Below are 23874 nucleotides of genomic sequence, written 5' to 3' on the forward strand. Positions count from 1 at the left end.
TTTATAATAGTACTAGTTTATTTTAGTTTGTACATCAAGGTTTCCACTTCTATTAAAATGAAGCATATTACATTATTATTAAAAAAGCACCACAATTTTAAGACTTTATTTTCAAAAATTTATTAAAAAATTATGGTGAATCCTTAATCTAAATATTCCAGAGAAGGTCAATAACTTTAGATAAATAAGATCATATTTCATGCTGAAATTTAAAATTATTAATTTAGAGGTAAATTTAGAATTATTAAAAAATTGAAATGCTGTGTTAATCAACACCAAAAAGTAAAAAAGAATGTAAATTTAGAAATATCTTTTCCAATCGCTGATAATAAAAACTTACTGCACATAATGATGAGAACATTAATAAAAAGATACTTTATATATATCAGAACTAAAAAAAACATAGATTCTAACCTCTAAGACTGTAGCTTGTAATTCTTCAGAAAACATGAGACGTTTTGCCATCATAGATTGTGTAAGTTCAACAATGAGAGCCTGTAAGTTACCCATTCCTTCTCCAGTAAGGGCAGATGTGGGCACCATTGAAATATATGAGCGAGGGTCTTGGTTTTCATAATAAAGGACAACATTCAAAGACTGAAAAGAATTAAAAATATATTAAAAAAGTTTTTTTTTTAATGGAGGGAATTCTTTCTTGTTTATTAAAATAAAAATTGTAACATCATAACATGATGCACATCCTGTTAGCAATGCAATAACAAATATGAAACGCTGAACTTAAAATGCAAAAATATAGATTAAGAATCAAAATTGCACTTAGGAGATGACATGTCTCGAATTATTTTACTTAAAATAGATATAGAGTTTTATGAAATGAATATTCTACACATATATAAAAAATTGCTGCCAAAAAGGAAAACAAAAACTTACACAAAGTATGAATTGCTAATTTATGTTTAAAATAGCAAAAAAATAAGAATATTATTGAAAATTGGCAAATCATTATTGAGGAAGGCAAGGCTAAGAACAGGATTTTAGAAACAACTTCAAGTTTCAGCGAACAATCAAAATGGTTTTGACATTTTTTATAATAAATCTGTGAATTCAATAAAATAAATTGAATAATCATTTAATGGCATAGATAACAACTAAAAAACTAAAATTTTGATATTCTCAATATCTTAAAATCTGCAATAATAATGTTATTAATCTGCAATAATAAAGTAATTAACAAAATTTAAAACTAAATTTTGTCAAACTGTCAGTTATTTTTGGGCCAGTTTCCAAAAGTCTTGAATGATGTGTGAATAAGAAAGGACAGAGGGATTATAACATGGTGAGTTGCTTATATCCAGTAATGTTAATAAATATCAGTTAAGGAAATGACATCATGCATGTTATTTTAAACAATATAACTTATTACATATTGATTAAATACAAAACATCTAAGAAAACATGCATAAAAAATGGATATAATAATAAAATTTTTTGGAATACATAAAAAACAAATGAAAAAAAGATATTGGATTTAAAATAAACATGAAAAAATAAAATTAGAAACTGATTACCTGATTAGCAAATTCAAGTATAATTTGCTTCACTCGGTCATCAAAAAACTGCTTAGTTGGACGAGACTGACTTTTAATTATATCCTGGACATCTTTATTTTTTGAAGTTTTCCATTCATAGACTCTATCAATCTAAGTGAAAAAAGAACAATTCAAACTGCAAGCATTGAAAAAAAAAATTATAACTGAAATTAATTTTAGGGTAAGTCTGAAGAAATTAGCTTTGCTTAACAGAATATAAATCAGGAAATTATTTTCAAAATATTTTTTAGTTAGAAAATCACCTTATAATAAAATAATATTTATAAAGGCAATTTAGTCAAGCATATCAAATAGCGCTATAAATTAGTACAGGTGTCATTATAAACATTGATTGAATGACTTTCAATACATCTACAATAACTACAAAAGTTTTATGGAGAATACAGTGTATGTTACAGAACATGCCATTTGTTTCATGCTTTATAGATTGAAAATGTGTGAAGATAATATACACTTATTATAAATATATATATAAAAGAGTCATATTTAAATTGTGAAATTTATGTATATATAAAAAATTTTTTTGCTTATATTTTGAGCTAGAAGCTTATTTACATATTCTGAAGTATACTTAAAGTAAACAAAACTTTAAAGGCACCAAGAAATAAAACAACAAAAATAAAAATGTAGTTTTAAAAATTATGATCAACTGCTAAATTGATAATAAAACTAAAATGAGTAACTAAATACATACCTTGTTTAAAGCAACAATAAAAGGTGTCTTCTTTTGTTTCAGCATGTTAATAGATTCAATTGTCTGGGGTTCCAAACCGTGCATGATATCAACAACCAGAATGGCAATGTCACACAGAGATGAACCACGGGACCTTAAATTGCTAAAAAAAAGAAGAAAAAAAGTTCGCAAATATTTATCAATTTAAAAACACAACTTAAAGTAAATTGTTGAGACTGAATAATAAGAACAATACAACAGAGCTCAATACTTTCATTTAATAATTCTATAACAAGGCATTTTGTAAGTTATACTGATCTTTCACTTAACTTCTTAGCCTGTAGCTTGTGACATATATTTAAACTTCGGGTTGTAAAAAACATATATTGTAAATTTTTTTTTAATAAGCATTATTATTTGCAAATAATTTATCTATGTTCATAACATACATTACATGAAATACACGGGATCATTCAAATATTTTCTATGAGAGCAAAAAGTATTAAGCTGAAAAAGTTTTACAGAAAAATCCATTGAGCTTCATTACCAATATTGAATTTGCTTTCTTTTTTTTATCAGCATTATTATTATGCTCACAAATAAATATATTTAAAGAAGTAAAAATAGTAAAATAAATAAAATCTAATGTTCTTTTTTTTTCCAAAACAAAATTAAGCTAAATGATTGCAAGTGATTAAAATTAAATCATAAATTTCAATTAACCATTATGCAAGCTTTAAATTTTATCATTAATTTTTTTCCAATTAATAATGTAGACAAAGTAAGAAAAGAAAGCCTATAAATTACAGTTACCTTAAAAATTATTTCAATTTTACTATTAAGCAATTAAATACCTAAAAGATTCGTGACCAGGTGTATCAATAATCAAAAGTCCAGGAACTTTCAATTCCATCTCTGCAAACTAAAAAAAATAATTTTTTTTTTATAAATAGTAGGGATAAATACGCAATTACAGTTAAAATGGTACACGCTCTTTCTTGGCACACAAACTTAAGTTTGAACAGTCAGCTCTATACATTTCATAAAAAAAATTTATGCACTTTCCTTTATGTCAGTTTCTACTTTGTAGATGACTAATGCTTTTAAAGCATTAATCTTAAAGCCAAAAGAAAAATTAAAAAAAATAAATTAATATTTAAAATTATAACTTTGATAAAAATAAAAACATTAGTAAGTTTTGATGTTTTCAAATTGGAAAGAAATAGGTTGAGTCATAAAAAGTTATTACATAGCACTATCAATTTGGTAAGAATATTCTCTACCCTAATGATATTTAACTATAAATAAAATGCTTATGGATGTTAGTTTTTATAATTATCAAAATAGAATGTCATCACTTTAATAATAATAATAATAAAAAAATGTGAGTATTATTTTGATTGTAAAAACACTTTTTAAATAATCCCATTGTTCAATAAATTTAACTAAGGAATTATTTTTATATTTTGATTAATACATATTTCACAGGTGAAATCCCCCCCTCATCAAATTGATCATTCAAATGCTATTATTATAGAAACAGCAAAATAAAAGGATAAAAGTCATAAATAAATAGGGCAAATTATTACTCACCCCTTTGACAAATTTACATTGTTCCATAAGAGCTTCATGGGGAACCATTGTTGCTCCAATTTGTTGAGTAATACCTCCTGCTTCATGATCCTGTACATTACTGCTACGAATCTGTAATTTGAAAGAAGGAGAAAAAAAAAATAAGACGACTTAGTAATTTATTCAAAATATTGGTTTGCTTTCAGACGGGAGACGCTCAGTTTTTTTTCCTTACTTACTTTATCAAGAATCTTAGTTTTTCCAGTATCTACGTGACCTAAAACGCAAACTACAGGAGATCGCAATTTATCCAGGCTTCGATTGCTTTCAGCAAGTTCTCGTCGTTTCTGAAAACAAAATAAAATTTCATTGACTCAATCAAAACTGATTTCCTGTTTATATCCAACAGAAAATCATAAGGAGCTGTACAGTTTGTATTTCTTTTACACCAATAAAAAAGAATAAATAAGAACAATATTGTGATTGAATGTGTGATTAGAAAAAAATAATTAATTATAACCAATATCCCTTTTCTAATCATCTTTACATTAAGTTTTTCCATCACAAGAATAATAAAACAAAGCAATACTATAACTGAATGAGTAATTAGAAAAAAAGATAATATTCCTTTTCATTATGTAAGGAATATTATCTTTTTTCTAGTTATCAATTCAATTAATATATTTGACAGATACAAGTAAACTCTAATAGGAATTTATAAAAAGGTTTTATACCAACAAAACAGGTCAAGTGGTAGAAAAACATAAAATTTTATTTGTAAAAGAAAAAAACAAAAGGAAGACTTTTTTGTCCGATGATTGATTTGATTTATCACTTCAGACATGAAATGTAAGTATTTAAAGCATAATTCATAGATAGCTAAAGGTAAAACTTTTTATAAGTGAAATAATAAAACTTTTATTACCCTTCATTGCTTGCCACTAAAGTTTTGCATTATCTCTAGTAACAGTGAAATTATTAATGACATAACAAGTGAATGAGACAAGACCATAAAATAACAATCACCTAAACGTATCATTTGGAAATATTTCCTAATACCAAAAAGGTGCTTATTTTTACAGGACAAAATTATAGTACTTATTCAAGTCAACAAGTTTTGATAATTCTTTATGCAAAATGTCATACATTTTAATTTTTAACTATTAGAAAGGTATTTGCTAATACTTGATAGTAAATAAAGAAAATATTTTAATTTTGATAAAATTAAGATATTTTGCAAGAAATTTAAATAGGAGCAATTTTGTCCCCTTAAGCTTTCTTAACATTTATTTATTAAATTAATTGATTTATATATTTATTGAAAAAGAAATTATACCTGAATTCGTAAGCGTATTTTTTCTTCTGAAGATTCTTCTGTTTTATCACTATCAGAGCTACTGTCGGAACTCTCTTCACCTGAATCCGATTCTTCTTCGGAAGAATCTTCACTACCAGAGGACTCTGTTTCAGATTCAGCACCTTTAGCAGTTTTTGATGTTACGATCTCAACTTTTTTGACACCTTTTGCATCTTGTTTCTCTAATTCCTCATCTTCAGATGAAGTGTCATCCCAGGCATCTTTGATGTTGTCTTCTTCACCGGGAACAGGTGTGGGCTCTTTTATTTCGGGTGTTTCTTCCTTCACTTCAGGAGATTCTTCTTTCTGATCTTCTGGCTTAGATGTTTCAAGGGTGTCTTCTGCAGTAAAGAAAAGACGCATCTAACTTTAAAATCAGAACTTTTTTTCTTCAAATAATCATTAATTTAAAAAAATTTTTACTTTCAAGGGCACTTGGAAGTAAGATAATTATTTAATAATACTTATTAACAGTTATTAAAAAGGATAAAATTTTAATACAGTAATTGAACAGAGTATTAGGTGTTTAAGAAAAATCTGCAACAACAATTCTTATTGGAATAGATCGTCTTAAATTTAGGTAATTTCCAATTAACTCTCTTATCACATGATCAACTTGCACTGGTAGTATTTTGATATTACATAAATTACATAGGGGCACAATCTTTGACCTTGTAAGTGAAATATGGCCGGAGAATAGTTCATATCCAGGCCACATCTTCTAGCAAAAATTTTAAAAATTGCTTATGTAATTAAAATAAGAAATTTTTTAATAAATTATCCCATAACATCTAAATTATAACAAAGAAATTATGTTCAAAAATTTGAAGCAGATAATTTTTTTTTTAATCACAACGCTTTCAAAACAAGTATAGTTTAAGGATTTAATAGCAAAAGATACAATTCATACTAAGTAAAACATCAAAGCTGGCTATAATTTCTTAATATACAAATATAAACTTAATTCAGTGGCCATGACAGCCAAGGTCTACTGTGCCCACCTCAGTTTTCTTGACCTTGGGCTCTGGGGTGCAAGAGCAGATAACCAGTGTTTAGTCCCCAAGCATGCTTGGTTCTCATTTTAACAATCAACTGATGGGATGAAAGGCTGATGTATGTGTGTATATATATACAGTGAGTTAGCAAGTTTTTCAAATAAATATATATTAGATTTTTATTTATTTATTTTTCATTTTAAGTAGGATAATTCCTCAAGACATTTTCAAACTTTTTTTTTTTATCTATATCTATATTTACAGACATGTGTTTGTAGATTCCTACATAAATGAGCGTGAATGAATTTAAATTCCAGTTAGTTCCTTTAAATTTTACTAATTTTTCTTGCGACTATTCAAAATACTTTTAATGAACAAAAAACCTTTCACAGTTTGTGGCCCTAAAACACTAATGTTATATCAGTGGGTCTCATTTTGAAAAAAGTTCTGCACTACTAGAATACATAAACTAACATAGACAAATAAAAAGGTTTTCATTATAAATTATGTTTTAGAAAGCTTTTTGATTCTCAATTTTCTTCAAAATATTTTTGTTTTTCCACTCAACTTGCATTAACATTAAATAACATTCATTCCTTAGAAGATTATTTTGAACTGACTAACATTACACATACATGAGAGAGAAATTAATGAAATTGAGCACTGTTTAGAAAAATATCTCACCAGTCAAAGATGCCTTCTTTCTAGGAGTTTTTTTACGATCACCAAGCCTAGGTGCTTTTTCTTTCTTCTCTCCAATTTGGGGGACTTCAACTCCTGAAACAGTATACGTAGAAAATTTTGATTAATAAAGCTTTTACTACATAAAACTGTTTAGAAGCAATCATTAAAATAATGCAAAATAACAGTAAAAATTATGAGTGCTTCACAAAAAAAGGGGATTAAGATAGAATAAAATGTGTTATAGTATCTCAATAATAAGATTGAAAACAGCATTGCATAAAGTGAGAGAATAATACAACAACTACAATTTTTAAATAATGCTTATAAGAAGAAATTATATTGAATAAATAATTATATAGAATAAAATGTGTTATAGTATTTCAATAATAAGACTGAAAATAGCATTGCATTAAATGAGAGAATAACATTACAACTGCAATTTTTAAATAATAGTTTGAGAATAAAAGAAAAAGATCTACAGTATTGAAGTAAAAGAAGTACAGGATAGCTATATTACAGTATCCAAATAACAACAGATCAAATTTTCAGACTTTATAAGAGTGAATAAGGAATTCAATAAGAAACATGATTTAAATGAGATCAAAATCACACCTTGCTCTCTGAGGGCAGCGAGTGTAGCTTCCATTCGAGCCCGATTTTGCTTCTGAGACTTAGTTAATAATTTTCCTTCAGCTTTTAGTCTTTCCCGCTTTTCCTTCTCTTTCTGTTTTTTCTTCTCCTTCCTTTCTTGTTCTAATCTTAGCTGTAATTAATAAATAATTTAAAATGCCACTATTAACAAAAGATGGTGAAATATGAGGAATTGAAATTAGGGAATTGTACTTCCTATAAATTTTCGGAACTAAAATTGAAGTTTTTAAAAAATGTTCTTTATTTGAAAATAAATGCATAAATAAATTTAAAAAATATTTAATAAAGAAAAAAGTTAACAATAAATAATACAATAAAAGAAAGTAAAGAAGGGTACAATTAATCTTTACATTGTAAGGAAGAAACCTTTTTACAACCATGGTGAAACTGAGAATGAAATGAAACATTTCTATATTAAAGAAGTATAAAAAGTACAATGCAAGAAAGCATTTTCCTCTATTTTTTGGAATTGAAGCAATAAAAAAAAACTAGTCAAATTTTTTAATAATATAGTATAAAGAAAAATTTATATACTCTTGTTATAAAATTTCTTTTTTCGAAACTAATAAATTATAAGTTAAAATTAAAGAATAATAAATAAACAAAAATATTCAATATTAAATTAGCTTAATACATACTTTTTCCAAACGTAGCTGTTCAGCTTCCTCTTCAGCTTTTAATTTTGCTTCTTCTTCGAGTCTCATACGTTCCTCCTCTTCTTTGATCTTCTTTAATGCTTCTTGCATAGCAGCCAACTAAACAGTATAAACAGATCAATGAATTTACAATATAGTTAAATTGACGAATTTCTACTTCTTATATATATTTCTACTTCTTCTTATATTATACATAAAACAAATATAATCTTATTATTCTTTAAGATATAAAATACAAAATACTTTTTTTTAAAAATGATCTTTTTAACTAAACAGAGAAATTGACAAGTAATATCACAGTCATGTACAAAAGTTTAAAGCAGAAAGTTATTATTAATTTTAATAAAATGGAGCAACACCAAGAAAACATAATTATAAGTGATTTTAGGGCTTATGGCAGAATTACGGTGACATTGTTGCAGAATGTTAGAGTCTTTGCAAAAAGATGTTTCTTTTGGGAAGGGAAAAATTTTGGTTTTCCTTTCTGCATAATTTTTCGAAAAATGTTTTCTTCTTTCTTCTGCAGAATTTCTTTTCAAAGATGTCTTTTTTGCGCATCAAAGAGGAAAGAAATAATCATATCTTTCTATTCTCATTTGAAATTTTATAAAAAAAATTCATGATGAATGGCTTCAGCTAGAATTTCAAATTAATAATATAAAATAAAAAATTAAAAGATAGTTCGGTCTAGAAATGATGTTTTTTTTCTCAGTTTTTCTTTTCTTTAAAGAATGCCATAATTTACATACACTTATTTGAGTATCTCTTTTTTACAGAGTCCTATTCGCGTGATCCGTTATCTATATTTTGGGAGTTACTGCACAGATTTTGCAAATTTATTCCTACAAAGAATTTTAATTCATGTAATGATTTACAAAATTTGTGAGAAGAAATAATTAGTGCATTTCTCTGCCTACAAAATGCGAGAATATCGCCAATAATATTAGAATTTAAAAAAATATTACTTTCACAATTAAAATTTTTTTATACACTTTTAATCTATACTTTCTTCAGTAAACACAATGTTTCTGTTACTTTAAATTAATAATTGTTATAATTAAAAGTATCTTAAAGCAAAATATTAGTGCTAGGGAAGTTTGTTGCAGAAAGCCTAAAAATTCTGTCACAGGGATTTCAGGACCATAAGTACAGAATTACTTAAATTTTAAATTAGAAAACTATCAGAAGTACAACTGAAATGAGTTGAAGATCATTAGTAGTGAAAAGACAGAGAAGAGAAAAAAAGTAGAATCAGCAACACCAAGTTATCACATCAAATAATAACAGATGTTTAAACTAATGTATAATCAATAACATATATTACAGTTAACATATTGATTATACAAACTACAAGTAGCAAAAAATCCTGGCATGGACATCCGTAGAGCTATTTGAGAAATAATTATGTTCACAATGGTCAATGCTATAATTTGTTAGCGAATGCAAACTAAAGTATGCAAAAAAATTAAAATAAATAAATAAATAAAAAATAAATTTGAAATTTAATTATCTGGCTTTAAATGGCTCACAAAGAGAAAAGCTAAGGAGAGAATAGTCTGAGCTAGGTACAATTAAGGAATCCACTGAAATTTTAAACTTATAGCTATTACTTTTATTATGAAATTAAATATATCAACTGATTAATATTTGGTTCATTGAAATATTTCCTCAAAATATTTGAAAAGATCACCAATAAAATTAGAAAACAAATGACGAATTTTTCAAAATTAATTTTTTACCATACATATTTTCTTGCTTGTATATAAAAAATTGAATTGAATTTTTTTGAGTGCATGCAAGATTTGCTTTTTCTATTAAATTTGCCTCCCGATTTCTTATAAGTATGTTTTCCTTAACATAAAGCAAAAAATAATCAATTTTAAACGTATGAAACATGATAAAATAACATCTAGCAGTTAGACAAGACTTAAAAATACACTGTTAAAACATTCATATCATGTTAGAAAACTTTGAAAGAAAATAAACAAAGAAAAAAAAAGTTAAATTTGTGTTACATTAGATTTCATACCTGCTTTTTGCCTGGCTTCTTTTTATCTTTTTTATCATCTTCTTCACCTTTCTTTTTTTTCTTTTTCTTTTTACTATCTCCTTCATCTGAGAAAAACAGTAAGAAGTTCGTTAATAACTCAAGAATAACCCAAATGTAGAAAAATATCTAAGCAATTTGGCATTTAAATTTTAAAATAAATAAATAAAATGCAAAACTGCCACTGCTATGGCAGGAGAGTTTAAAATGAAATTTTTTTCTTCATAAAATAGTAATAAAAAAACTGCAAATTAAAAATATATAAGCAAAAGTTGCGAAGAAAAACAATTCTGATGGAAAACTATAGAAAATTGAACATCTATGAAGAGAATTACATTTAACATCAGAATAATACTCATTATGAAACAAACAACTAAAAATTTTAACAATTTATGTATACATAAAATTTCAACCATTCAAAATGAGCAGGAAAGAAGACTTGATTGGAAAGACTTGAAGACTTGATTGGAAAAAAATGTCACACCTCAACAAAAAAGACAAACGCATATTGGAATTGGTACGTATAAAAAAAAATAATAACCATAAAAGAAGGAAAACTTTATCATCAGAAAAAATATTAAAGATTGATAAAAAATAATATCTGAAATTACAAACTGGGAAAAAAATAAAGAAAGGTATCAAATGAAAAATCTTCTTTGACTTTTTAACTTTAATTTAATTAATATCAGTTTCAGTTACTTAACAATAAATTAGCAACATGCCCTATTATCGAATTTACAAGGAATAATGTATTTACTTGTTACTGCAGTGGCGCAATAAATAACAAATGAGTTTACAGCAAATTTTTCTAGCAATTTTTATTGTCATCTGGCATAGAGTTTCAACTGAGCTAACAAACTATAGTGTTGGAAAGTGTGGTAAAATGTGGTCAAAACTTTTAATGACAATATATTCACTTTGTTGATAATATTGCAATAAGTTCTACGTTTAGTGGTCAGGAAACAATTATTTAAGTATAGATTATTTAAGTATATTTATTACCTATTATATACCTATTATTTAAGTATAGATCTTAACAAATTTTAACAAAGTAATTATTAATAAAAGGGGAAAATTATATTAAAAATAGTTTTTTCATTTCTGAATGAATTCTAATACTAAAAGTACTCAATTTTCTGCAAATATGTAACTAAGTTTACTGATAAAAAAATTTAGTGCTTAGAACACTTATGTGTACATAATTATCAGATTTGCTGCTGACATGACTGAATATGCAAGTGGCCCTTCATTCAAAAAGGTTGTGCACCCTACTATATACATATCAGCATGTATGTCTATACATATCATATGAAGATATAAAATGAGTTATTGATTTATCTTATACTCGCGTTTCTTTGTAATAGAAATGTTCGCTCAGAAACATTCCAATTAAACATTTAATAAGTTTTTTTTTTTGATAAGAACCACCAATTTTCATTACTTTAATCTGGGATTTTTTGTGCTACTAATTTTACAATATAGAATAGTACACAATAAAGAGTAGCACTAAAACTGAATAGTTACAATATATTTTATCACTGAAAAAATACTATAATCAAATTACATACTTGATGTTAAAATTTGAGGAAAAGAGTGATACATGTATCTTTACAGCATCATAATTTCTTAAGATTTTCTTCCTAATAGTAATACTAAAATTTTTTCTGCAAATGGTGTTCATGCATATTATGAATATCTGGTGATCAAAATTCAACTGATAAATTCAAATTATCTTTGTAGTTATCAAGAAATAATAGAAACTTGCATTGACACAAAAAAAACAACCTCCAATCGAGATTTGAGTTGTTGTTTTTTCTAATGCCACTTGCTAAATGTCAGCTTGGCGAAACAAAGCAAATTTAAGGTAGCAGGTTCATTTCTTGTTTTTCAGTGGTGCTATCGATGGATAAAAATACGATTTTGGCCACAAACACATGTCACAGTCCATTTTAAAGGTCAGATCTATTCATATATCCATTTATTCACCCACATATCGTAATTTTGACCTAAACCAGAGAACCACCAATTTCCAATTCAGTATCCCCAGAGGTATTGATTTGTTATGGGAACTTGGAGGACTTTATGATCCGACAGATTTAACGTGCCACAGTTCCCATTTACAACACAGGGAGTCGTCAGCTGGCTGGATCGAACTCACAACCTCTTGGAAATGAGCCCATCGCCGTATCAGCCAGGCTATCCCAAATATTTGAGTACTTGAATTGATCAGAAGTTTTGAGTGTAAGATTCCATCTTCACATGCATAAAGCAAGTAAATAATGCAAAAATTAAAAAAAAAAACCATAAAATGATTAACAGAAAATACGTAACAATGATTTAAAATTAAGATGATCATCATAAAATCATGATAAAACATAAAAAACATTAACACCAACTCTTATAAAGAGAATAAGTATAGTTCAGAAAGAAATACCATCATCATCTTTCTTTTCTTCATCATCTTTTTCTTCTTCTACTTCTTTCGGAGTAGGTGATTCCTCTTTTTGTGTTTTAGGCTCTATTTTCTTTTTTTGAGCTAACTAAAAAAAAGAAACACCCCTTCTTTAATTTATACTTCATTCCAAGCACATTTTATGGTCATTACACAATATCTAAGAGGGTAAAAGGAGAATATAATTTAAAACCATACGGAAGACACATTTATCAATAAAAAGTATAACAATAATATAGTATAAAATGGATAGCTTTATTTTACCTCTAATTTTTTCTGTTTTTCTCTTTCTTTCTTTTCTTTTTTCTTCTGAGCAGCAGTTTTAACAGTAGAACCTTCTTCTTTTGAATCTGCTTCAACTGTCCCATCTTCAGGAGTTTCTTCAACAGAAGGTGGAGGCTGTTCATTTTTCTTTTTCTTCTTTTTCTCTTTTTTATCTTCCTTTTTATCAACTTCTAGTACTTCTTCGGTTTTAGTTTCTGGCTGAGCTTCTTCAGCTGGTTTTGTAGCAGGTTTTCCACCCCCAGCTTCTAAAGCTAACTCTTCAAGAAGTTTTTCTAGATCTTCTTCATCATCGTCATCCTTCTTTTTTCGGTCTTTTTTCTTGGACTTTTTGGCCCCTGATTTTGAACTAGACTTTGAGGACTCATTGGTTTCCTTTTTAGGCTTATCTTCAGCTTTTGCTTCTTCGTCTTCACTATTTCCTCTAGAGTCACCAGATTCTCCTTCAATAGCAAGAACACTAAAATTTGATTTCGCCTTTTTCTGCTTCTTTTTCTTTTTTCCTTGTTGTTCTAATGTAATTATTTCTATTTCGGACTCTTCATCACTAAATTGACTGGCAATCACAGATTTAGGAGGAGTATCTTCTTTAGAACCATTTTTTAGTGATTTTTCCTAAAAAAAGTAGTAAATGCAAATTTAATAAAATGGAAACAAAAAAAAGTAAACAATAATTACAATTTCTTTAATGTAAATTTCCCTAGGTGTCCTAATGTTAATCATAATGTCCTACTGTAATGTCTTAATGTTAATAATGTAATTGATATATTGATGAAGTTAAAGCCCCCTTAGTCTGGTCATTCTCTGTAATTATTTTGTCAATAACAAAATTTTACTATTGTATTATTATAAAATTAATTCAATCACCTTAAGTAAAAACCCAGTTAAAAAAAACAAAACAATTACAACAAAGTTTAGAAATATTACAAAAATTCAAACTTCAATTTTCAACACCCTTGCTCTTCAAGAAGAGAAAGGTGTATAAAGCAGAGATAGAACAAAAATCACAGTATATTATTAGACTGTTATGCTTGCTTAACTAAAAAATTTAGCTATTGCAATACATTTCAGAACTAAATTTTGATAATGAAAAATTTAGAGAAACAATTATAATTTTGTAGTAGACCAAATAGTCTAATAAAGTAGCATCAACTATAGGAAAAAGCATTGGTTATTGTTCTCTTTACTTTTAGGTAGCATACTTAACTTAGTAACAGAACTTGAATTACAAGAAAATAATTCTTAGTGGTCTAAGGGATTTATAATATATATATAATGAAAAAATTAATTTGTAATATTAGAAGAACAATAAAAACTTTCTAGTTGCCCATATAGTCTAATAAAGCAGCAATGAATTTATTGAAATAACTCTTATAAAATATTATATATATATAATATTTCTGTTTTTCAATTTTTAAAGTGTTATCTTATTTTATGACCGCCATTGAACAGTCTACCCAAAATATTGAGTTTACGATTATTAATGTTCAACTACGCAGTCTTGTAATTTTGAACACAATCCAGAAGACAAGGGAACTCCTGGATCAAGAATTGGGAGATATTTCCCTTTGTGGAGGACTTTTTGATGAAACTAACCAGCATTTGCGTCACATGGAGAGGAAAACCACAAGAAATTCCCAAAGTGAGCCTGACGACAAGGGGTCTCTAACCCATGATCTGTCTACCACTGAGGGTATTTTATGTCAGCACTGAGTTGGTTCGGGCCAAGTGCGGAATTCAAATCAACCAGCCATTGCTGGGATTTGAAGCCGATTCACTTCGGGTGGAAGGCGGGTGCTCTATCTCTTGAGCCATCATGGCTCAAAGTATAGTAAGTGTATTAATATGAACAAGCAGAAAAAATCTAAATATTTTAAAATCACAATGAAACATAGAATTAATGACTCAGATCTTTAATCAAGCTATCAAGTTCAGCGATTTGTTTCCCTGCTTGTCTGGATTTTCTTTTTTTCCTCCACTTTAAATTCTTTTTGTGTTCAGCAGCCCTCCTTTTTTTTTGGATGCTAGATTTTCAGATCCTTTCACAAGAAGTTCTTTCGCTCTTAGCTCTTCATAATAACTGTGAGCGTTTCTGGCTGCAAGTATCATTTGTTTCGTTATGTCTGCCTTGAACAAACCTACAATATTACTAATACCATAAACAGTTCAAAAAGCATTTGCTGACTTTTCTTGCATGATCTCAATCAGCAAAACCTTACCAATAAAAAATTGTTCTGAACAGCAGCACTACCATGTGACATAATCAAAATACTTTTTATAAACATGAATAAGTTTTGATAGCTTGTGTTTTCAGCCAATAATGAAGAATACAAAATATCTAATCTTTCACTCTTACATTTGAACTCAGATATTTCCTTTTGAACCTGAGGAAAAGCAAGTTTATACTTACAAAATACTGATTTCACTTTATTAGCACTGACTACTGTCATTTGATCAAAATCAACAAAACTATCCAAAGCTATTTCTATCTTCTTAATACAGGATGAATTTGAAGTAGATATAATAGTTAGAGGCAGGCAGCTTATACCTTTAACAAGCTTCAAATGTAGGGGATTTCGTTACACAAATTTGAGTCATCTTTTGTAAAAATGAAAGACATTCTTTCTCAAAAGTAGACTTAAGAGTATCTGATGCTTTATTTTCATTCCCTTACTGCAAAACTAATGTCCACATTAGTAATTAGTAAAAAATTACATTTCTGGATAACATCAACTTTCATTGCACAATTGTTTAACTCAAAAACCGAATTTTTGATTGATCTCAAAAACAGAACAGAACTGTGAAGCATCAAATACTTTTCTTTATACAGGAAAGGCACTATTGGCTCACCAGCCTAATACCTTACTATTAAAAAAAAAAAAAAAAAAAAAAAAAAAAAAAAAAAAAAAAAAAAAAAANGAAACCTAATTTTGCTTCTAAAAGCACACTGCACGTTAACATTGATTTCACTGTATCATAAGTCTTAGTACTTAGTTCAAAATTTTTTGCTTCCGTCTTTTTAATAAAGACTCTTAAGTACAGCAAGATATCTAAAGCCCTTTGCCCTATAGCTGAGCTCTCTTGCTGCCCACTTGAACTGAGCAAAATTTAAGTGGGAAAACATCCAGGTTTGTTAAGAGCACAAAATTAACTCGTCTGGTTGGTGAATCTTTTAAAAAATTAAATATAGCACATAGAAACTTGTTTAGATCTCAAGGTGTACTTTTATAACCCATTTTAAAAGCACCATGGACAATATGGACACCACAAAATCCAATATCCAAAAGACATTTGAGGCAAAGTTCTTGTTTAAATCATTTTATACAAATGAATGTAGTTTCAGATTCCCAATAGGACCATCCATAAATAATTAGAATATTTTTTCATAACTGAAGATGGTACAGAAACTTCTTAGAGCATTCAATACAGATGTTGCATCTGAATAACCAAGGAAAACTGCTGTTAAATATCGTGTTGTAACAACATTCATATTTTTATTTTACCAAAATCTAACATGTTCATTTGACCATTCATCAAAGCATATAATATATGAATCTAAAGAGAAAAGTTCAGCTTGTAAGTCATTTTTAAAGAAGGGAGATAATCCAAAACAAATTGTATATGATGTCTTGTATTTTTTGAGCTGCATTTTTTAACGATGTCACTGTTCTGAGTCAAAACATGTCTTGTATATGTGTGTGTGTATATNTATATATATAAATAGTTTATCTTGTAACCACAACTCTAAATGAATGGTTAGGGAATTCTTCATAAAAACAGATTATACTATCGTTGTTTGTTCCTATTTGACGGAGGATGGGGTAAACAATTCAAGTTAAAAGGACAACCAGCCTCCAGGAGTTTGCAGGAGAAAAGAAGTAATGAACAAAAGGTGGGTAGAAGAACAGATTTTAGAAAAGAAAATTGGGGGAACCTCTAACCCCAGGGGAGATAGGAATGTGTAGTAGTATAAATAAAGAACAAAAGGTGGGAAGAACTGGCTTAAGAAAGAAAAATCTTCTTTTAGCAGTTTTAAGATGGAAGAAAAATTGCATTTGAGGTCAATCTTAAAAACATTTCTTTCTTTAAAAAAATAAAGAAAAAGAAATCTTTTGAGATTGGTTTATTTTATTTTTGAAATTTTTCACATTTTCTAAAGAAAGTTACAAATTTCCCTGACTATTCCAGTACATAAATATCTCCCCGACTTTTCCAGATTGGTAGACACCCTGTTTGAAGAGTCTACTTATACACCAAGATATATTATAACCGTCGTTGAACAGCCGACCCAATTTCCGGGTTTATGACTGCTAATGTCCAACTACATAGTCTTGTAATTTTGAACACAATCCAGAAGACAAGGGAACTCCTGGATCAAGAATTGGGAGATATTTGCCCTCGTGGAGGATTTTTTGATGGAACTAACCTGCAGTTGCATCACATGGAGAGGAAAACCACAAGTACCTCCCAAATTGAGCCTAAAGGCAAGGGGTCTCTATCTCTAATCCATGATCTGTCTACCACTGAGGATATTTCACAACAGCACTGTGGTCGGTGCAAGCCGGATGCAGAATTCGTTTCGACCAATCATCGCTAGGGTTCGAACAGGGTTCACCTCATTGGAAGTTGAACGCTCTATGCCCTGAGCCATTGCGGCTCACAAGATATAGGGTAATTTGAAAAATATAATGCAATATAAAAATAGATATGGCTTTTTGTATAGAAATAATTAAGAAAAATGATTAAAAAATGAAGCTTACTTTTGGATTAGAATCAATATTGGATACTGTCTCAGGATCTTCAAATCTAAAGGGCAATAAATAAAATAAATTAATATTTATTAAGCATACACACAAACATCACATCATATTTAAATATTTCCGGTAAACATTTCTATTTTAAACTGTGGAATAACCAGATATTGTAGTTGAATTTTATCTTAAGTGAGTAAAGAAATTTGCAAAAACAACAAGGAAAAAATAAATAAACAATTATCATTAATCAGAAATCTGGGACATATATAAGCATGAAATAAATAAATAAAAAGAATAAATGTTTTTTTTTTAAAAATCATTCAATCTTTTATGAATTATAATTTTATACAGATAATATATTTTAAACTCAAAGTTATGAATATATACAGACATTTATTTTTCGATTTCAGACACTATGGGCTTACATTTTAGATTAAGATAAATTTTTCCCCCCCACAATATGGGTTTTGGAGACTTTAATACCAAAACTCTACATGTCTCATCTAAAACTAGTTTCGAATGTCTATAATACCGATCTACTAATTATAAATTTTTTTTTTATCAATTAAAAATAAATAAATAAATAAATAAAAGGTCAACACAAACTTTTTTTTGAACTTCAAAGAATATTTAATCTCCAATTTCAAATTCTTAAATTCAGATAAAAATATGCTAATTTTTAAAGACACTTGTAAAAATTTTGGTTCATTAAATCAGCAAATGTGTAATAGAGGTATAAATACAGTATTTATCAAAATTCCAATGTATACAACACAGACATTTATAGGTTAAATTTTAATTTTTTGAAATAAAGAACTGTTATTTCATTAAAACCAGGGTTTTTGACTCACCCACAAACCTAAAAAAAAGCCAAAGTGTTAATCTGCCCATATATCAATTGTTATTTTTTATCAATTGTTTTAACTAGGTGATATCTTAAAAAACCCACAGGTTATTTTTAAAAAAATAAAAAACCCTGGGTATTTTCCAACTCTGATAAAAACATATAATTTTAAGAGAGCAATAATGATTTTAATTAGTCATTAGACTTCAGGTTTTGATGAGAGTGTCTGCACAATAACCCTTTATTACATCATTCTTTATATAGAATTATCTATATAAAGAAGAACCTAATTTTTTTTCTTTTATCATAAATGAACTTTTTATGAGTAAAAAACTACAATAGAAATCTAGTTACTTTTAGGATTAAATAATAAACACAGTAAGTTGGCAATTTCACAATGTTTACAACATTATTTATTTATTTAACAATGTCAGATCTTATTAAAAAAAAAGAAAGAATTTATTTCTTTGTTAATAACATATTAATAGCAATGCTTTTATCAGTTACAACCAGGTTAAATAATGATTTTCAAAATAGATAAGTGAAATCACATCTTTTTTAATAGAACAGAATGTTGATTTTTTTAGACAAACATTGAATGACCGATATCCTTTTGTGTTATCCATCAAATTTTATTTTCCTTGTATATAAAAAAAATAAATAATTAAATAAATAAGAGTTTCTTAATTTTTCAAAAACTCATTTCATTTGGTTGAGTTGCAAGAGCAACAGTGATATTATAAAATAAAGACAAAGCTTTATTTCCTAAATGAATACTCCAATTTAGGAGAAATAAACAGCCTTTCATACAACAAATCTGTAAAGAAGTTCAATGAGTTTTAAATCATTAGCAACTAATATGATAATTAATTCAGAAACAGTAATTATTTGAAAGTATTTTTCAAAATAAATTATGTAATTAGAATATTTGAAATTTAAAAGGAGAATCGTACATAGGGATTAAGAAAAAATAGTAAAACATATTTACTTTTAATTGAATTTTTTAATTACTGTATTATACAAAAATTACAATTTTATATCATAAAAATAAAATAAATAATGTATAAAAAAAACCAAACATTAATGTATAATATAAAATCCAAATATTAAATGAAACAATTGAAAATTAGTTTCAATACTTATGAAAAGATTGTATTGTAGTTTAGTCATACATCCAATTCAACTTTTATGACAATCATAAACAAATCATATCAATAAAAATAACACAAATATAATTAGAATGTTTTGACAACGTAAAATTATTTAAAAAAAATTAATGCTCAAAGAACCCAAGCAAGACATTTCTTGGTGGGCAAAGGAGCTTTTAAATTTAAAACTAGAATAAATCTTTTATAAATTAAAAATAAATGCTGCAATTACTAGTTAAAGAACTCTCTGAAGATGAGAAGTTAAATTGAAGCAATGAAATGAGATATTGTTTGATGATTGTCTATATTTAAATACAAATCATCTTTACGACCTTATCAAACCTATGCTGAATAGTAAATTTATTGATATGATGCGAAACCATTAAAAAAGATTTAATATTTAACATCAAGGATAATGACATTAAACAATAAATATGAATTTTTAAATTAACATAAGAAAATTTAAAGTGAAAATGACCGAATTCAACCAGACGACCTGATTTTGAATTTTTTTACCCTGTTTTTACAGTTGACAATTCTTATATATTTGACGATGGTTAATAAATCCTTTTCTTTTGTCTAAAACTTACTTGTCATCGCGATTTTTCTTTTGTTTTTTATCTTTCCCCATTGCACATATGCTATTACAATATATTTATGTGGCTAATATACACACACGTAGATATATACATCAATTAAATTTAATATCATTCAGTTCTATTGGTATATTTTCGATAAAGAGTTCTATGATTATATGCTAGAATTTTAATATTTTCCGCAGAATTCCAGATATACATGTGTAAACAAATAGAAATTTCCACTAATTTCGAATTAGCACAGCAGTAGCTTTGAACACATGTCAATCAATCAAAAAAGAGCGAATATTTTCATCGAACACGCCGAATGTTTAATCGATTCAGTTAATCGATGACACTAGACTCGAAAGTAAAATATTTGTTCAATCAATTATTTTCCTAAAAAAGGTGACGATTATTAATATACAATATTAATTAATATTCATAAAATGATTTAAAAGGAATTTCAATTCAGAATATCATCGAAAATGAATTTAATATCAAGTGTGCTGTAAGCATGATCAAAGTTAAAGCACTGAAGAATGACCTTTTTAGAAACAAAATAAATAAGTCACATGATCTGACTGAACTGATCTTAGGGAGTATTTAATAGTGTTAGGTGTAGACAAAATTTATTGTCGATTATTAAAAGATAGATAAATTTAAAAATGCCTGAGTATTGGATCATATCTGCCCCTGGACCTCAAACCCTAGAAAAGCTGAATAACGCAACGAAACCGAACAATGTTTCTAATAACTATAAATTTCATATTCCTGATCTAAAAGTTGGAACTCTCGATACTCTTGTTGGCTTAACTGATGATTTGGGTAAAATAGATTCATATGTTGAAGCTATTATTAAGAAGTTAGTATCTTACATGGAGGAAATTCTAGAAGATCAAAAAGAAATGTTGAAAGAAAATTTGCACGTCAACAACGTTGATCTTTGCACATTCCTTACTCGCTTTTCTTGGGACATGGCGAAGTATCCTGCTCGCCAGCCTCTAATGCACATTGCTGAAATAATTAATAAACAGGTGCAGCAGATCGAAGCTGATCTTAAACAACGTGCCTCGGCCTATAATAGCTTAAAGACGAGTTTACAGAATCTGGAACGCAAGCAAACAGGGAGTCTTCTCTTAAGATCATTGGGTGATCTTGTCAAAAAGGAACATTTCGTGTTGGATTCTGAGTATTTAACCACACTTCTTGTAGTTGTACCAAACCCTTTGTCGAAGGATTGGGAAAAGACTTATGAAAGTCTACACGAGCATGTAGTACCCAGATCAAGTCAAAAGATCTTTGAAGATAATGAACACTCTCTTTATAATGTTTCATTGTTTAAAAAGGCCGTCGAGGTGTTTAAACAAAAGTCACGAGAAAAAAAGTTTGTCGTCCGTGAGTTCAAATATTCTGAGGAAGAGCTGGCTTCCGTTAAGAGTCAGCATGCTAAGTTGAAAATGGATAAGAGCAAGCAGTTGAGCGTTTTGTTTAGATGGTTGAAAGTCAACTTCAGTGAATGCTTTGTGGCTTGGATCCATGTTAAAGCTCTGAGAGTCTTTGTGGAATCTGTCCTACGTTACGGTTTGCCCGTTAATTTCCAAGCTGTTTTGCTGGAGCCGTTAAAACCGAAGAAGTTGAGGGAACTTTTGAACAAATTTTACAGTCATTTAGATAGCAGCTTAGCATCAGGCCAAATAGAAGATATACCTGGAGGTTTGACGAGTTTTGGCGTTGAAGAATACTATCCATATGTATACTTCAAAATTAATGTTGATTTGACTGATGATAAAAAATAGTGTATTGTTATTATTTTCATATATTCTAATTCCATAAATACATATATATGTTGTGTTTAAATAAGATAGGTTTTAAGGGTCAAGACTGATCAAAGTCTAAACATTCCTATAAGCGGAGTTGTATAATTTATATTTTAATCTAGTCAAATGATTTAGTAAATGTTAGATTTAAAATTGATTTTTCTTTTATAAACCAGATATCTGTGTATGTTACAAAGTCTAAATGTATAAGCATTACATATGTGTAAAAGATGTTAATGTTGCTGTGGGTTTTTCATCTCGTTTATAGTCATGTTATTGAGCTCAATGTTGTGCAGCTGTAAGTTTCCAGTTCTAACTTCATTGTGTAATTTTTTAATCGTGATTATTCTCCATTCACTTTTAAATAATTTTGTGAATTTTTAAATTTATAAATTATTCTCTTTTGCAGTTATTCATTTTAAGCACACAAATTGTGAACTGATTTTTATTATTCTTTGTAATTTATTTATTTACTATTAGTTCTTGCAGTAAACAGAATGTGTTGTGAAACAGAATTTAGTAAATGTAATTTACTATCTAATTTCTGTGAATAAAATGAATGAATTACTCACAGGTTTATAGTTTTTATTATATGAATTATAAATTTTTAAGTAGGGGAATAAATCTTGTTTCATAAGTTAATTTTTATAATTAAGTAAGTGACCTGTTTCACCTTAAGAATTTGATTTATATTGATTTTTATTTTCATAATTTTTTATTTTATTTAATAACTAATGAAAATTATAATACAGTGAAACAAGCTGTTATAGATACTCCCGCAAAACTGACGCCTCTCAATCGGAACATATTTTTAATTCCCCGTGAATCTTTTCTGAATAAACCATTATGTACGTTCTCCACGAACAGTCATCTTTACCCCGAAAGGTTATTTTCTATCTCTTCAAACTGGACACAATTTTTAATTGGAAAAAAAAAACTTTTCTGCTTTAACTTGCAAGAAGATAAAAAAGCAACTTTTTACCATTTTTAAAGCATGTATATGTTTTTCCTTATACATAACTAAAAATATTAAGCTATTTCACTACTAAAGAATCAATCTTTCTCCTGTCACCTTGCCTTATCTTTGCAAAGAAAGGAGGGAAAATGATAATACTCATTCAGATAAAAAAAGAGAGAACAGAAATATAATTTTTAAGGTGTTCATATAGATTAAACATTTATTCAGACACTTGATACCTAGATAATTAATTGTGAATATATCAACTCCATAGGATCTCTTAGTTTACAGGTAAGCATTGATTTCTTTTGTTTTCTGTGAATCGTGGGAGGTTTACATTCAAAGAAATATTAACCAAGTTTCTTATCACGTGATAGGTAGGTGTTATGGGGTATAAACCTAATAATTGAAACCGATTGAGGCCTAGAAGCTTCTATTCGGTATCATATGACTAACTTGAACATCTGTGTTAATAGGAAAATTATATTAATTTATCTGTAGCTACAATCTAGAATTATGTATATCAAACTTTTTCATGTATGCACAGAAAAAATATTTTTTAAAGTTTAAATAATTATCCTTGTAAATAGTGTCCATGTAAATGTAGATTATTTAATTATTTCTATATCATTGAAAATATTTTGAAAACAATTTACGGTGTTGAACTTCATATTATGGTACCCTTCCTGTAAACGGACATATTTTTCGGTCCCAAGAATGTCCGCTTAACTGTGGTTTCACTGTTTATGTAAATATAAATTTGGAATTGATAGTTAGGCCATAGCTCAACTATAGCAGTTCCTTATTCATACCAGTGCTTGAGTTATTAGATTTT

The 23874-nt window shown here is 27.8% G+C and overlaps 2 protein-coding genes across 2 annotated transcripts; one reads left to right on the forward strand and one right to left on the reverse strand.

Annotated features, from left to right (window-relative positions):
- Positions 1–329: 329 nt before the first annotated feature.
- On the reverse strand, positions 330–20595 carry LOC107445094 (eukaryotic translation initiation factor 5B). The gene is made up of 15 exons (XM_043052261.2): positions 20277–20595; positions 17701–17746; positions 12923–13555; positions 12641–12746; positions 10189–10274; positions 8142–8258; positions 7465–7615; positions 6853–6945; positions 5153–5514; positions 4056–4163; positions 3838–3948; positions 3099–3166; positions 2266–2407; positions 1530–1661; positions 330–597 (listed from the first exon to the last, which is right to left on the reverse strand). Exons 1-15 carry the CDS (start codon positions 20315–20317, stop codon positions 361–363), a joined length of 2433 nt encoding a protein of 810 aa, XP_042908195.2. The 5' UTR covers positions 20318–20595; the 3' UTR covers positions 330–360.
- A 53-nt stretch (positions 20596–20648) lies between these two features.
- LOC107445108 (V-type proton ATPase subunit C) lies at positions 20649–22654 on the forward strand. The gene has a single exon (XM_016059441.3). The coding sequence runs from the start codon at positions 20930–20932 to the stop codon at positions 22058–22060; it is 1131 nt and encodes a 376-aa protein (XP_015914927.1). The 5' UTR covers positions 20649–20929; the 3' UTR covers positions 22061–22654.
- Positions 22655–23874: the final 1220 nt, after the last annotated feature.

This window comes from Parasteatoda tepidariorum, chromosome 4 (assembly GCF_043381705.1).
Source record: "Parasteatoda tepidariorum isolate YZ-2023 chromosome 4, CAS_Ptep_4.0, whole genome shotgun sequence".
Taxonomy (NCBI): Eukaryota; Metazoa; Arthropoda; class Arachnida; order Araneae; family Theridiidae; genus Parasteatoda; species Parasteatoda tepidariorum.